The 16960-nt window shown below is 39.0% G+C and overlaps 1 protein-coding gene across 1 annotated transcript; it reads right to left on the minus strand.

The window, feature by feature from the left end:
- Positions 1-9076: 9076 nt before the first annotated feature.
- On the minus strand, positions 9077-15666 carry LOC124120664 (inactive selenide, water dikinase-like protein). Its single transcript, XM_046483540.1, has 8 exons — positions 15545-15666; positions 15217-15455; positions 14239-14342; positions 13167-13316; positions 12434-12546; positions 11396-11586; positions 10480-10692; positions 9077-9942 (listed from the first exon to the last, which is right to left on the minus strand). The coding sequence occupies exons 2-8, from the start codon at positions 15416-15418 to the stop codon at positions 9758-9760; spliced, it is 1158 nt and encodes a 385-aa protein (XP_046339496.1). The 5' UTR covers positions 15419-15455; positions 15545-15666; the 3' UTR covers positions 9077-9757.
- Between the last annotated feature and the right edge of the window lie 1294 nt (positions 15667-16960).

The raw sequence follows: 16960 nt of genomic DNA on the forward strand, positions 1-16960 counted from the left end.
ATCCAGGCATGAACCTTTTTTTTCCTTCTCAATGAGAGAACAGTAAAGTTTCAGTGAATGAGTGAGTATGGTTTTAGGCCGCTTTTAGCAATATTCCAGCATTATCACGGCGGGTGACACCAGAAATGAGTTACGTTTCAAGTGACCAATATCATCTGTGTTATTAGAACAGAACAATTGTTTGTTTTGTTGTTTAACGCCGCACTCAGCAATATACCAGCTATATGACGGCGGTCTGTTAATCATCGAGTTTGGACCAGTCAATCCAGTGTTTGATATCATGAGCATCGATCCACGCAATTGGGATACGATGAGAACCAGGTCAGCGAGCCTGACCACCCGATCCGGTTAGTCGCCTCTTACGACAAGTAGAGTGGCCTCTTACAGCAAGCATGGGTTGCTGAAGACCTTTTCTCCACACAGATCGTCACAGAACAGAACAGAATACCACTCAACACGGTGTACGTAGTATGTTTAGCTTAGAAGAGTAGCATTTTTGTTTTTGATGGCGACTAGATGACATTTGTTACAATTATTCTACTGAAATTAGCAAGTTTATTCAGAACACTTATTCTGTGGCATTGTAATAAAGAGATCAATTTACATACATAAATGTTTCCCTAAAATATGCTACCCTTGAAGATTCGGGGTAGAATAGGTCTTGAGTAACCCATGCTTACCGTAAAAGGTGAATTTGCTTGTCGTAAGAGGCGACTAAAGGGATCGGGTGGTCAGGATCGCTTTGTTGATGCATGTCAACGATCCAAATTCCGTGGATCGATGCTCATGATATCAATCACTGGATTGTCTGGTCCAGACTCGATTATTTACAGACCGCCGTCATATAGCTGGAATATTGCTGAGTGCGGCGAAGAACAACAAACCAACCAACCCTGTAATATGCAGGTTTGTAAGTATACTAATATCGTTAAAATAGTCACATAGAAATAGATAATGGTATTCATCACTTGGGTCATTGCGATTGCATAATGTACAGAAACGTTCACGTAGGTATATTATTCCATCTTCCTTTCGACCGCCTCCGTGGTCTAGCGGTAGAGCGTCCGCCCGGAGGGCGAAAGGTCCGGGATTCGATCCCCGGTCGCGTCATACCAAAAGACGTTAAAAGATGGTACTTGTTGTTACCCTGTCTGGCGCTCGGCATTTAGGGGCTAAAACAAGGACTGGTCGGCTCGGAGTCAGTATACCGTGTCTGAGTGGGGTATTCATGTTAAACTGCGGCATGGTATCTCAGTGTGCTAGCTCTATAAATCGGCATCAGTCCGGACTAGAACAGGCAGCCACACACACGTGCATGCACGTCGCTATATAAGTGCAATAATCTTGGACGCGACGTTAAACCCCATTTCACCTCACCTCACCATCTTCCTTTCTCAGGTGTAAATCTTAGCAGGTTGCCTGGGTGGTTTTAAGTGATAACACGACTGTCTTATTGAAGGCCAATCTGCTAACACACCCGATGACACAAGTTCTCCCTCTGCTCAATGAAACTGTTGAGCTAGAGGACGCATAACAAACATTCATTAGACGCTTTGCTGCCCAATACAGATTAGTCCCATCCTCCTTTGTATCAGGCGAACTATTATTTGTTAAGTGCAATCTGAACCTCCTTATAATTACTTGCTATGTTTCTCTATAACTTCATATTGAACTGACGTTGTATGTCGCCCGAAAAATAAATAGATTCCTACAATTTGCCTTTTCTACCCGTATTCGCACATGGTCCAATCGAAAACCATAACTAGTATATGGACTCTGGTCCAATGCATAGCATGGTGACCGCATTCACGTTTCAGGGGTGAGCAGCAAGAAGCGCGATTTATCGCCGACTGGGTGACCCTTTCGGCTTTTAAACATTTGCGTTTCTGTGGTGTATACCCTTGCCCAACACTAGAGACTGGAGCAAGTGGCCAAGTTCTATTGCTAAATTAAATACACTCCGTTAACAGAGTGAGGTTACATTAAACTAAATATACTCGCTTCCAAAGGAAACGCACATCCCAAATTTTGAAATGTCCGAAAACGAAGCGACAATATATGCACCTGGTGTGCGTGTCTTTTTGAAGTGAGTATATACCCAGAGGGACTGATCTACGTATTTCACAAGTTCGTGTGATAACCAGTCTTCCAAATTGAATCACCATCTGTACAATTGGGTGCCTTTCGAAAAGAGTTTGTAATGTGTTTGCCAACCATATAGCCAACATCAGGTTGCTTGGGTTGTAGACTCCCTAGGGAGTTGAGAAAGACTATGAATACCAAGTGATCCGTTAACCAGGTTAATACGTATATTTCCTGCGCTTTATAGATGACTCTTTGAGATGTGGAGTCTTGGGCTATACAATATGCGTGCCCGGCCATTGGCCACTTGTTCATGGATGTCTCTTCGTTCCGACTGTTTAATCAGTGCTATTCTAAGAGTTTCGCTAGGGAACTCTTATAGACACATGCAGTGTAAAGTGTTGAAAGAGCCTTTTGCTATTCAGGATTTTCTTTTTATTTCCAGTGTAGCAAGTCGGACTTTGTTGTATTTAAGAACAAATTATTGCTTGATTTTCCAAGACAACATGCAGGACATACATGTATATTCAACGGAGAGTGGGGTTTGTTTCATAAGTTTTTCAATATTTACATGTGAACCTTGGCATAATAATCAGAAATATTGCTATTTAGGATATTTTTTTATTAAAACAAACACAAAGGCAAAAAATGAACGTTCAAATATAGGTTGGGTTGGTTTCCGATTATAACTAACAAATGTTTAAATATTTTGCATTTTGCATTTCAAGATTTGCATCGGGCAACTTCTGAATTGGTGCCTTTCGCAATTCAGGAAGCTAACTTCTTTCAGTAACCCGCTTCCCTTACATATATTTCAGGGGCTATACGAGAGTAGGTTTTGTTTCAAAAATGAGAATTGTGCACAAATACCACACTTTTGTGACTTTGCGAATACAAGGGTGCCAATATTACTGTGTGGGTAATTTATTCTAATTCACTTTACCTTCACTTTCCATCCAGACAACAACAGCGAAGGGACTGCTTCCACGTTTTGCTCACGTCCATAAACAGATGCTATTTGCGGCTTGACTTTGATGCTATGCGTCACTCTTTTTTTTGTTAATGATCTTGCGGTAGAAGACTCAGGTTTGTTTCAAGTTTGTTTTAAGTCATCCAGAAGACACTAAAATTGTATGATCATGATCACCTGCTGGTGACGTAGCAGAGATCTCAGTTAGGACATAATGAAGATGACTGAGGCATTATAAGTACTGTTTAAGCGGCGTTAAACCAAACTCACTCACTCACTCACTAACTAACCTGAAATGGGCCGCGCACAACTGCCCCGTCTTTGATAGACTATAAATATATCTTCCTTGTTTTAGACTATTTACAAGTTTGAAGCCTTGTAGATTTCACGAAGGCAAAGAGCATATAATATATACCGATATGGTCTCTGACGCAGGTGTTCGCCAGCATCGTCACGTGATGTCATGGTTACGAGTTCAACCAATCGGGACTCATTTCCGGTGCACGAGTTTTTAGTGCGCGTTCATTCCAGACACTATGAATGGAAGCAGACGAGACGTTTATTCAATAACTGAACCGGTAACTAATGACAAGCTGGTAACAATTCGGCTAAAACCGAGATGACCATTAGCTCGAACACTTCTAACTGATGTTTATTTTAACGATACAGTGAACATTCCTTTGGAAATGCGCATTTGATGTACATTATTAATCTAGAAGACTGTCCACGAGGAAAGGGTTTTCAACGGAATTTCTTGCCCTGTTGTGAATTTGGAGGAGACGTTTCACATAACAATAAGGTAAGTGCAGGAACATATAATTAATATAATCTGTTTGTTGCCATATTAGTGTCTCACATTTAGGATTATGACACATAAAGCAGAAATTTCTGATTGAAATAGTGAAATCTTATGTATTTTTTGCGATCAAATATTTCTCACTACAGTGTTGGGGGCACGGGTGGCCCAGTCGTCTAAGGCGCCGCGATTTCCGGTGCAGAGTTGCGTCAATTGGACACGCCAGAAACCTATGGTTGTGGGTTCGAATCCCGGTTCGCCCCGTTTTTGTTTTTAAACATACCCGTGCTCGTGGGTTTCACCGAAGTGGTAAACGTCTGAGACCTGCATCAGTTCGGGCTTTCCTCCCACATTAAGCTGACACGCTGTGATATAACTGGAATACTGTTAAAAGCGACGTTAAACCCAACTCACTCAATCACATCAGTGTTGATATATAATGGTGGTTACAGTTATTGAGTGAAATAGGGCTGACGACTTTCTTCAGCTGTATGCTGGGGTTATAACGGTTCACAGATTATTGGATAAGAGTGAGTGAGTGAGTGAGTATTGTTTTACGCCGCTTTTAGCAATATTCCAGCAATATCACGGCGGGGGACACCAGAAATGGGCTTCACACATTGTACCCATTATTTGATAAGAAAAGAGAAGATAATGCTTTATTATCCCGTGTGACATTTGGTTTACAGCGTACGAAATATCAGTAAAACAATATACAACAACAGTAATCAGGGTATTACAGCAGTTAAGAGAACAATAACACCCACATGTACAAGGAATCTGTTTTGTCTTATACTCATTTTGACTTTTCGATCTCCGTTTCCAAGTTCACCTAGTTTAATTAGCAGTCACTACCATGAAATATGTGTTTTGAAACAATAGTCATATTGGGAAGGTTGGTTGCTTGGTTGGTTTGTTGTTTAACGCCGCACTCAGCAATATTCCAGTTATATGACGGCGGTCTGTAAATAATCGAGTCTGGACCAGACAATCAAGTGAATTATGTCATGAGCATCGATCCACGCAATAGTGATCGATTACATGCATCAACAAAGTCAGCGAGCCTGACCACCCGATCCCGTTAGTCGCCTCTTACGACAAGCATAGTCACCTTTTACGGCAAGAATGGGTTGCTGAAGACCTATTCTACCGCGAATCTTCACGGGTCCCCAGAGTCTTGAGAATAGATGTTGGCATGTAGATTGGGGGCAGGGATAGAATGAACAAGCGTCTTAAGAGAAGATGTTGGCATGTAGTGTGGGAGTATTAGTAGTTTTGTTATCAAATAAATTAATTGATAACGGATTCTTGAAAGTAATTACTTTAGACCATATATATGACTTTACACATTGATCAGTCTGTTTTGTGCACAACTAATCAAGACAGGCCATAGTACCTGGGTGCCTGTCAAGAAAGACATTTTCGTTCCCCTTCAAACTATTGTACCTCTCTCAATTGGGTGAAAATAACCAGATATTTCACCATAATTTGTGTAAAGAACACAACGCTTTAAATTTGAATTTGAAATTTTTAATTGTTTCTTCAAACAAAATGACGGCGCCCAGTCAAGACGATATGATCGATAATCAAGATCTATATTGTAATAAAACGTGTCTTACTTCGCGCATCAAATCACGTGAGCACCCTGATTAAAAACATGAAAATGGAAAAACATGAATAATGGAAAAACATGAATAATGGAAAATATGGAAAATATCTGTTGACGCTAAGCTCACGGTACACATGCATTGCAAATCCTGCAATCGACCGAAATCTACCCAGCAGTTTACGAACCGGATGTCGATTTAGTAACGCGATTTTGATTGGACTAGGCAGACTCGTTAGTCCAGTCAAAATATAACTCCATAATTCCAGCTTAGTACTGCAATGGTTGAAACTGGACTCTTATAGTCAGTTAACTCCCTTGCCTCGGGAAGATGAATTGAACACCAGTTACATATTTATGTAAACCATTAAAGTGAGTGAGTGAACTTGTTTTTCACATCGGCAGTGTTTGTGAACAACTTTACCATATAAGACATTTCATTTTCATATGGGGTCCCAAGGTGACCAATGTGCAGAAATGATCATAAGTAAATTTGAAGCATTACGCTATTAAGACTGGGATTTCCTTGTTTGAACTGAATCACAGTGGCTGAGTGAAGATACTCTTAGAGAGAATGTCCGGACTGTGGGTGTATTTACTGCGATAACAGAAATATCTGAATTAGTTTCACTGCTTCACATATCCGAGAAGTCCCATGCCTCCATTTAATTATGTATGTATATGTGTATTAGACGTTGCGAGTGCAAAATCACTATCGACTATACTATGTGGTATTTACAGCGTATGATGAAAGAAGTAATGTATATGCAATGCTTAATACAATGACACCAAACTGGCCAAATTCCAGAGCTACGATTGACGCATGTTTACGTTACGGGCGTTACGATCGTCAAAGGGCTGAGACCGCTCGTGGAAAGGGTTCCCAGTGCGGTTGTGTCCTTTCAGAGCTGTTTCCATTAAGTTTGGAATACAGAAGATCTGTCTGAAAAACATAATGCTTCCCCTGACCTAATTGAGAACGGTTAAAGTTGAAAAAGCAAAGGAATTAATTTGTTAGGCTGTTATCGAAAAAAATTAATTGTCCCCGAAAATTCTTGAAAACAGAAGTGATGCTTCAGACTGTTACAAAAATGTAATTCCCTGCCACACAAAAAATCTGGCTCATAGATTTAAATAAAAATATATCTGATTTTGTAACTGTAGTTCAAAAATATCTAATCTCAATACAAAATCCCCCTTCCCAACATTTCCAGGGGTTGCAGAGATGAAATGTTTGATGGGCATTTCTTAGAAGTTGACGGATGACAAAGTATACACAATCTATTGATAACAACTTCTTTATTTATGTAGTGGCGACGTTTCGGTGTAGATCTTTATACTTATAGCTTTTATTTCGCATACCATACACATGCTGTGTATCAAATGTCAATGATACAGAAATGGCAGTGTGCAAACATGTAAATACTAGGCCCTCTTTGACACCAAACAAGTTATAGTACAGTCAGAATCTTTTTCGACGCAATAGTCTAAAATCAGCACTACCTTAATTGATATACTTTTGATGGTCAGTGACATGGATAAGTGTAAACATATACTTCTGCCAGAATGGATTACCTAGACGACCAAGGTGCCTGGACATGGGTTACACACTACAACTGTCCGTGGTCACGTGGGCTCCAGTCTGAGAAAGCCTTGCTATGCTGGACTTTCCCTGTGAAGAATGTGGTCAGTAGATATAGGGGTGTATTTTGCTGGTCAGAATGTTCCGAGTAGCAGGGAAAGTATAACCTTCGCATTCATGGTGAAGTGTAAGAATGAGTTGCGGGTGCTGTCCACACCCAATGATACCCCAGTTACCGTAGAAAGGCAGTTGTAGCGTCAGCTGAGGTCGTCTGGAAGCCTGAAGTCATATTTCGGTAGTAATGACTTCTTCTGTTGTTTGTTTGTTGTTTAACGCCGCAATATCCCAGTTATATGACGGCGGTCTGTCAAAAATCGAGTCAATCCAGTGATTGACATCATGAGCATCAAACTACGCAATTGGGATACGATGGCACACACCAAACAAGTCAGCGAGTCTGACCACCCGATCCCGTTACAAGGTTCCATTATAGTACTAACTAAAATTGTAAATGAACCATATCATGCTCATAAAAAACAAGTTTCGAATAGTTTCAAAGTAATTTCAGTGTTACTTGCTAAAACGACTTTGACCTTGACCTTTTGAGTCATATTTGGTTTTGTATAAAGTTCAGGTACACTGGGCATGTGGTAGACAAACTTTGCTGTTCAGCTCATTAAAAACACCTCATTTCTAGAAAGTGCCAACATCTTTGAATTTTTCAAAATGTAAACCTTACTTAAGAATTAAACGTCAGCTTGGAAAGGTTCATTGAAGTGTGGACAATTTAAAAGCGCTGTTTAACTGTGCGAACCTCCGAGCTTGCCTGAAGCAGCATCCAACAAGCATGAAATACTCATATCGCCAGCCAATACCGCCATTTTATGTCTAAGCCAAATTCGTTGCCGTAGAAAATCGAAATTTTCAAAGATGTCAAATTGTCAAGAGGCACCACCAGACCTATCTATGTTCTAAGTTTGGTATAGATGTCTCTCATGGTTTTCCCGAGTTCTGATCTGAAACACCAGATGGACAGACAACACCCATTCCTATATCTCCCTTCAACTTCGTGGCTGGGGATAATAACATCCTTTGGAAATTTGATATGTCCAAAGATTTCCGAGAAAGGATGGTGAAAGACTTCAGTAAACAATTAACTGTTGTGGTAGCCATTTTGATTTTTTCTTGCTTGTTGTGCAACGATCAACAATATTAAAGCTATATGATGGCAGCCTGTAAACAAATGTCTCTGGTCCAGACAAACAAGTGACTGATATTATGAACTCACAGAGCCTGACCATCAGATCCACTTAATCTCCTGCATTGGTTGCCGAGCTCCTATTCCATACCTGCATCCCCACTGGGTGGCATAATGTATACCTGGTGAGCATACAACATTCAAGAAATAATGAATGGTTTAACCGTTTTGGGGTATATCCTGTAAGGAACCTCTATGCTCATTTGAACCCATGTCCAATTGTTGCCTTGGACATGCAAAATGGATTTTCTTTTAAATTCCTGAATAGGAATAGCAATTGGCACCAGTTCCCCTGATGCGTTTTCAGTTTAAGAAAAATATATCTGATGTTTTCGAGTTATGTTCCAGAGATGAAACGTGACAGTCTGACATACAGAGCCTTTTCTATGTCCCGGTATACTGAGTTTGGTCAGGGGTATAATCTTTTAATTCAGCACTAGTGAGTTTAATGCTGTTTTTAACATTTTTTAATGCTGTATTTCAGTTATAATATGGCATATCACCTTGATGTGGGAGGAAAGCCATATTTGATGCAGGTCTTAAAGGTGTGCCACAAGTGAAATGAATAAGACATGGGTATGATGCTGAAAAGCCAAAAACAATTATCATGGGAACCTGGGATTTGGATTGGTGATCATAAGCTTCTGGCACCCGTAAGGGAAGGAACTCTGCACAGCAAATTTTGGAGCCATAGAGGACTCGGCAACACTTGCCCCAAGCTCAACATGTAAATCTCAAACTGGTCAACTGTTGTCCTTGAATTCATGTACAACAAACAACAGTTACATATACAAGATTTATTCTTATTTCTTTGGTGTACATGATAATGAAATGAAAAAGTTGGTAAGTCACTCTGTCATTGCCTATCGAGGTCTGCCATGTCAGAATCTTTGAAGAAGAATTACTCCGACAAGCTTCATAGAGATAGGAATGAGAATCTGATAGACATGACAACTTTTACACACTGAAAACCAAGTGGATTTGCTCACATCTACTTGGCTCGAGCATGGAAGCAATGACAATGAAACAATCAATTCTAAAAAGTATTCATAAAACCTGTTCAAGTACAGGAAGTGTAAATGACAGAAAATATCATCAAAAAATCAATTTCGCTTTCAAATTAGGAAAACATCTGTAACCTGTTAATCAAGTATAAAATATCTCTCCATAATGTATATTTCTTGTGCTATCACATACAAGATGGAGCTGGGGTATTCGAACTTAAAACTGCAGTGATGGAATGTTTAACTCGTATGTGTCACGAACTTGACCTTTTTGATAAAACTGCTGCAGAAGGATAAAAAAGGGATATTAAGAACTGCACAGCTAGCTGCTTGCAAGAGTAAATGCAAATCAAATGTCCACCGATTTTAAGGTCCCTTCATTTCAATACTTTGCAAATTATTTACAGAGAACAAGCATTGAAATAATGATGCTGTGCAGAATATTCCTCATTTCCATGACTACCACAACTCCCCATCACGGTCCTTGGCGGGCACTTCAATGACCCGTGGCTTGTCTATAATTCTGGCTGTGCGGTTGCCTTTCTCAACAATTCCAATAATCCAGGACTGGTAACCCTCTTGTTTTTCAATGTCCTTGCAGAAAGCTGCAGCTTGCTCTCGGGGTAGTGCGATCAGCAGACCTCCTGGAAATTAACAAAATAATTATTAGGACGTCTATCTGGGGGATAAAATGCTTATCGGTAACACAATTCACACAAAATGTTTTGACCTGGGCAAGATACAACTGCAGACATTAATTTCATCCAATCAAATTTTCCACAACAAAACATATTAGAAATTTGCTCTGTCTTTTGCCAAACCTTCTTTGAGTTACCTGTTTGATTTGAAATATGTTTGTAAGCCATTGTGTAATAATTATTCCATAGTAATGATACAATCAAATGAATTCTTGAAAACACAAGAGCTTTTTCAAATATTTCTTATGCACTCCTAAGTTATTGCAGCAAGACGGACAGACAAATCAGCAGTAGAAACTAACATTTTCAGCCCACTAGACCTTATAATGATAAAATATGGCAAAATCCTTAAAAATGATACATTTCTACTTGTCCTTATGATACCTTAACTATTGGGAAGTTGGGCAAGGAGTACAGGATTAGTGCCAATTTCTAATGCTGCAGATAGAAGGACAGACAGACAGGCAACATAGTGATACATACCGGAAGTTTCTGCTGAGTGTCCTTGCAGCAGACCAAACATGTTTCCACATGCTTTGCTGATTGACGCCATCTTGGCAATGATTGGCAGGTTGTGGATGACGAACCCAACCTCGTTCTTCTGGATTTTGGCAAGATTGTTGGCGTGGCCAAGCAGTCCGAAGCCTGTGACGTCAGTGGCTCCATGGGCATTATACTTGTGCATCAGGCGTGCAGCTGCAACACAACATAGCTCAACAGTCAATCGTCTTGTATGCAGATAAATTACTGGACACTGCACCCTGGCAAAACATATGCAACTTGTGATAGGAATTATCCCATTTAGGATATTTAGCTTACAATACAGAAAGAAAGTCACCTGAGCTTGCTTACACCAAACATGAGGTACGGTTAGAGCTCCTCCAAGAAATTAGCAACACCCTTAGAAACAGTTATAATATTAATCAGATGTGTTCCAGCGAATGAGAACCAGACTTATAATTTTCAACACTTGTATATTTTGGACTTATAACCAAGATAAGAACACCAAATGTAGCAGCAAGCCCTTTTCACTTATTTAGCCTTCCTTATGTCGTAAGTTCAAAACTTACAAGTGTATGAACAAAAAAAAGCTAGTTATCAAATACAAATAACAAATAAACATGTCAAAATTGTCATGACACTATTTAGAAGTTACTATAGATCCTCCAAGAGCGCCTAGTCTCTCACAAGTTGACAACAAAGTTGCATGATATCTCATATGCTTAGTTTTTATATCATTGAATAATCACCTCATTGGGGTTTGATCAAATGTTAAGAAGTATCTGTTTCCTTCCTCTATTATTTACCAGTCAGCCGTGAAAATTATCCCATTTCATGGCAGACATGTCTATTTAATCTGTTTTCAACAAAGTACTTCTAGGTTGCCTAAGGTAGGTACCTGTTCGGTTGAGTCTTGCCATGCTGAACATTGCCCGCTGGTAAGCTTTCCTCACGTCATCCTCGCTGACCACCAGCTTGATGCGGTTCCATCTCTCTGGCTGGTCCAACCACTGGTAGGCGTTGACCGCTACTTGTGTACCCAGCGGCTTCGTCATCACTAACACATCCCCGACCACAGCATTGTCTGGCCTGAAGGAAGGGAGGTAGTCAGTTATACTAATGCAGCATTGTAAATTCAGGTGAGCTTTGTGAAAGACTGGGCTAATTAACTTTTGCTACCTGTCAATCAAACAACATAACTGACCAATCAGAAAGTCTGAAATGACATAGAATCTACCATTTTGTCCCACAACATCAAAACTGTCAGTGTCAGACTTTTATCGAAGTCATTAAGCAAAACTGATTTCCTTAATATATATTTTTAGTGTATTTGCATTTACACACATGATATATAGATCTGAAAATTTCAAGCAAGTAGAAAGCTTGAAAGAAGATTAAACAGAACGCATTTTAAAAAGTGACAAGAACTATTGACATGATTGAATGATATACACAACGAGGATCAAAATGTTTCTGACATGGTCACATGTTGTATGGAAAACATCAACACTTTTGGATATGATACTAGAAGAATAGAGTTTGAAAAAATATGTGGATGATTAATTCTCACTGATTGGTGTAAGGTTATTTATTGAATTCAAATAAGTCGCGACATTATCAAGATTATAAAACTTTATTTTGCTTAAATTATTGTTTATTATCTACTGTATATTCATTCTATTTGGACACCAGCATGTTGCAAAATCCAAATATTCCAAAACAGGTTTGATAACATGACTCAATTGTCTCCTTGAATCATATTCACGATATTATTTTATTAAGATTACATTGCATACCCACCATTTTATATTGCACGATTTACAACCACAATATTAGTGTCAACTGCCATCACCTCATCAATGATAGATGGATTCCCTAGGAGAACTAAAAGGTTTCTTTCAAATGATTCCTGGCAGCATACTGTCTTGTAACTTACATGATGTACTCGTTGGGTTGACAGACTGATGTGGCGACGCCCCCAATGGTCATCCATGGGTTGATGACAGTCTGACCACCAGTCACCTGTGATCCAGCCTCTTCAGCACAGTCCTGGGCACAGAAACAAAGGAAACATGGCAGACAACCCTGACTAGCAAACCTACAGATCAAACATATCCAGCATCTCACGAGCTGGTTTGATTGGCTTGAGGGTGATATGAAATACAAGCCTTTTCCTTTGGTCTATATACCTGAATGAAAGGACGCAAATTTACATCATACCTCCACAGTCAACTTGGGAATTGACTGTGACAAGTCACATTCTTTTAAATTGTTCTAAATTGGTGTTTTGTTTTTGTCAACTAAATGTTCATTAGCCTTCTGACGTTTAGGTCCTATTCAATACTTAGATTTCTATAGAATCCTGGCATCTTTAGAGCAAGCAAGTTGGCCTTAATGTCAGTTTTAACATACTTTCATATGTCATGCTAGACTAATATAGGAGGAAAGCCTTAAGTAAAGCACTTTGTTTAAATGACCCATCTAACTGTCAGGTGACCCCCCCCCCCGCCCCTCTCAACTGATATAGTGCCAGGAGACCAACACATTATTTGGAATTAGCACAAGTCTGGGATTTGAATAAATGAGCACCAGATTCTTGCATTTAACAGTGACTAAGGGATACAAATCACACAGTGTTTTTTGTATTTCTATTCTTGTATAGGTATTACCTTGAATCCCCTCATCACCATCGGGACAATGACATCCCTCTCCTTCTCAGACATCTTGTTACTGACACCCAGTAACATCAGCATGTTGTCACAATCTGTTACGCCCATGGCGTATAAATCACTTAACACGTTGGCACAAGCAATCTTGCCCTGTGTGGAAAGTAGAGAGACAGTGTAAATTTATTTGTACAAAATGACAATGATTGAATTTGGTTGAACTTCTTTTTGAACAGTATTTCAATCTTGTCACGCAAATCAGCATAAAGTGGGAGAAAAGCCTGAAGTGGTGCAGGTCTCGGACGTTTACCACTTTGGCGAAACCCACCTGCACGGGTATCGTGAAACAAAATCAGGCGGCAAATCTTGGATTTGAACCCACAATCATAAGTTTCTAGTAAACCTAATCCTAAGGGAGGCAACTCTGCACAGCCATTCCCCCAACATGACTGAGTGGTGTTGAACATCACAATTGATGGTGTGACACTGAGAGGAAATTCATGTTGTCAGGTATTTGCAGGTAGTCAGGTACTGATCTTCCTTTAAAGGCTTTTGATCAGTTGACACAAAAAAGCAACATAAAAGTCACTCCATCACTAAAAACAAATGCCATGATAATTACATTACACTTTAAAATAGGGTATGTATTTGTATAGCTTTTATTTTAACTTCTTATGCTTTGTCTTATTAAAATCCTGCAACTGTGGGAGAACTTCTATAAAGATCTGACTATAATTAAAATTCTTCACCAAAATGTATTGGCAGCAAAATATTGCTACTTTGCAAAAAGGTTATTTTGGAAAAAATAATCCCGGGAAATTTACAACAGCAGTCTGCAACATTAGCTACTTTTCCGTGGCTCGAGTAAAATTCTGTTCCGTGTAGATCATCAATAATACTTCATATAACAACACTAAAACCTTCTGTAAGAGCCAAGTTTGAGATAGTTAGCTGTTATAGTTACAAACACAGCAAAGCAGTTAAGTCGGTGTGTCCATTCTTTAGAGTTGAGTTGTCCTCTCTTGACAGCATCTATACACAACTAAAGGTAATGTTAGTGTTCCTTTTCTGTTACCTGCATGTAGGGGTCATCAACCAAAGGGTAGAAGAAATCTGTCGTCTGAACCAATGAGAGACCACCATGACGCAGAGGCGTGACTGATGCGTCCATTCCAATGCCTGGAAAAAGTATGTGAGACTTTTGACTTGGATGTAAATCTTTTCAAACCAAATCATTTAAAAATGTTAAAATTCATTTATCAGTGGGACTGCTTTTTCCAAAATAAGCAAGTTGCATATTCTCACAACTGTTTATTTCTTATTATTCAGAAGTATAATGGCAGTCTCTTTTAGTCATGATTGAACCTCCCCTGGAGGCTGACAATACTGAGATGTTTTTTCAATGACTATATTCTGATTGTGTAATCTGTGGATATTGTGAATATTATTGATTTCATACATTAATATTAATTTGTACCTCATACCTACAGATCATATCAATATTCAGCAAGTTTTCCATTCTAATTATCACAATTATGTTGTAACTGTTATGTTATGTCCCAACTAATTTATTATTTTATTATTATTTTTTTATTATATATTTTATAGTAATTTTATTTAGAATTCTATATCTTATTTTAACTAGGTCACAATTTGTAATTTAATCGGCGAATGTTATGCCCGCCCATCAATCACGTGATACGCTTATATGGCAACCATGTGATGTGTCTGAACTATCATCAGTTTCGCGCCATGTGACAACACCACGTGGTCAAACAATAAGACCCGGTTATCGACGCCATCTTGGTTAGAAGAGGTCTGAACGGGGTGGAGCTCATTCATGACCTAGATAAGTGACATCAGTACTACCACAGGTATTAAAGGCAACGCAACACCGATCAAATCATCACAAAGTTAACAAAGCAACCATTTGAGGAAACATTGTATCTGACAATACTACATAAATGCCCCAAACTGGGTGTCGGAGTTGAGATATGACGGAAATGAGACTCGAATGAATTACGGACAAAAATCATCAATAAATGCATCTTACCAATCCTCGGAACGGGCGCCATGTATTGGAATTGCGACTCCGCATCCTGGGCATTGCTTTCCTGTTGCAGTCCCTCAAGAAGCTTGAGCAGAGCTTCTTGGGGGACTTTACACCCTCATCCCTTTAGGTCAGCAAATTTGGTGAGTCGGAAATTGGGATCCAACTCATGTGCCGCAGGATCAAACGGACGACGCAATGCCATTTCAGCCAGCTTGGCAGTTGTCAGGGTCGAAAACAACCTGAAAATGATAGAATAGAGTAAAATCGAATCAATCAAACTACTTTAAAAGAGCAGAGAACGCTTATTAAAAGCAGGAAGTTTTCAAACCACTAGGCTGTTTTCCTCTCCACAAAGCAAAATATGGCGACCTCCCTAGCGAACGACCAAGACCCGGATGAAAGCGCAGACAGACGCGAGATATTGGCTGGCTGGCTTGAAAGGGAGAAGTAATTTTACTGAAATGTTCAGACCAATGCTGTGTTGTTTTTTTATCAGTATGATGTGGTTTCTTAATGTTACAAACAAACAACGGATTGGTTTTGATTTATATATAACAACACTGAGGTTCTGCTCACTTTTCCATGCATAACAAACAGTTGATCTACTATCATTGAACATATATTATTGTACAAAAAAGATCTGCCTGATCGAAAAAATACGTACAAAAAATATTGAGAATAAGTAATTTTATACATTTCGAACACCTCTAAGGAAAAAAAAAAGTTCACATTTTCTCACAAAAATGAAAAAACTAAATTTCCCGAAAAGAATAATGATAAGCAGTCTATTCAGATTATGAATGTAAATTTTATAAAAGTCTATATTAGACTTCATGCATGCTATCACAAAAAATGTGAGGTAATTACAGGATATATACTAGTAATTAATTGGTGGGCTATTTCTTGCTTGAAGTTAAGTGGGATGTTTTGACTTAGATTGAACATTTAGCGGTGGAATGCAGTTCCCGTCGTTTCTGTTGTGAAACTTACATAGTGCAGATCTCAGTATTCAAATTATTTGTTCAAGACAACAAGGGACAGGGATGAAATAATTTGTTAAAAATGTTCACGAATTTCGTTATTTAGGCGGGGTATAGTTGTATCATTTTGTTTAATAATTTGTTTTTGTTTAATTTACGATGACCGAAACAAACCAAGGTACATAGGACACATTTATCAGTCGCATAGCTACTTACTGTTATCATACCTTGTCAGTTACATTACGCGGAAATGATAGGAAATATAATTTAAATGCAGGTTTCGCTGCCATAGTTTCTTTTCTTTTAATGTACATTGGCCCTTACACCTCTCCTTTTCATAAGACTTAGAAAAATTCCATTAATATTTGTATGTCCCCCGCCTGGGCCACAAACACCGAGCCTTCTAGTTGTCATTACCGCGCTGCCGAGAGTGATTATTTTACGTCCGTTTCGGTTAATTTTGTTAGTCGTGATACGTAAACATTATGATAAACATAGATGGAAAAGGTAAATAAATATGTACTCACCCGGAGTGAGATGTAACACTAAGGTTGTCACGCGACAGAACAGAACTTTATTTCCACTCTGGCCGTGAACCACGGCATACGAGGGCTACAATACATGTACATAATGTGTATTTTCAAGATTTGCGAACGGGGAGACATTGGGTACAATAGTTACAGGAATACAGTGATATTGAAATTACCGGGAGGACTTAAATCGTTTTAAAATACAATTTAAAAAGTTACTGAGATTTTTAACTA

Source organism: Haliotis rufescens, unplaced genomic scaffold, assembly GCF_023055435.1.
Source record: "Haliotis rufescens isolate VD_foot unplaced genomic scaffold, xgHalRufe1.0.p SCAF_23, whole genome shotgun sequence".
NCBI classification, from domain to species: Eukaryota; Metazoa; Mollusca; class Gastropoda; order Lepetellida; family Haliotidae; genus Haliotis; species Haliotis rufescens.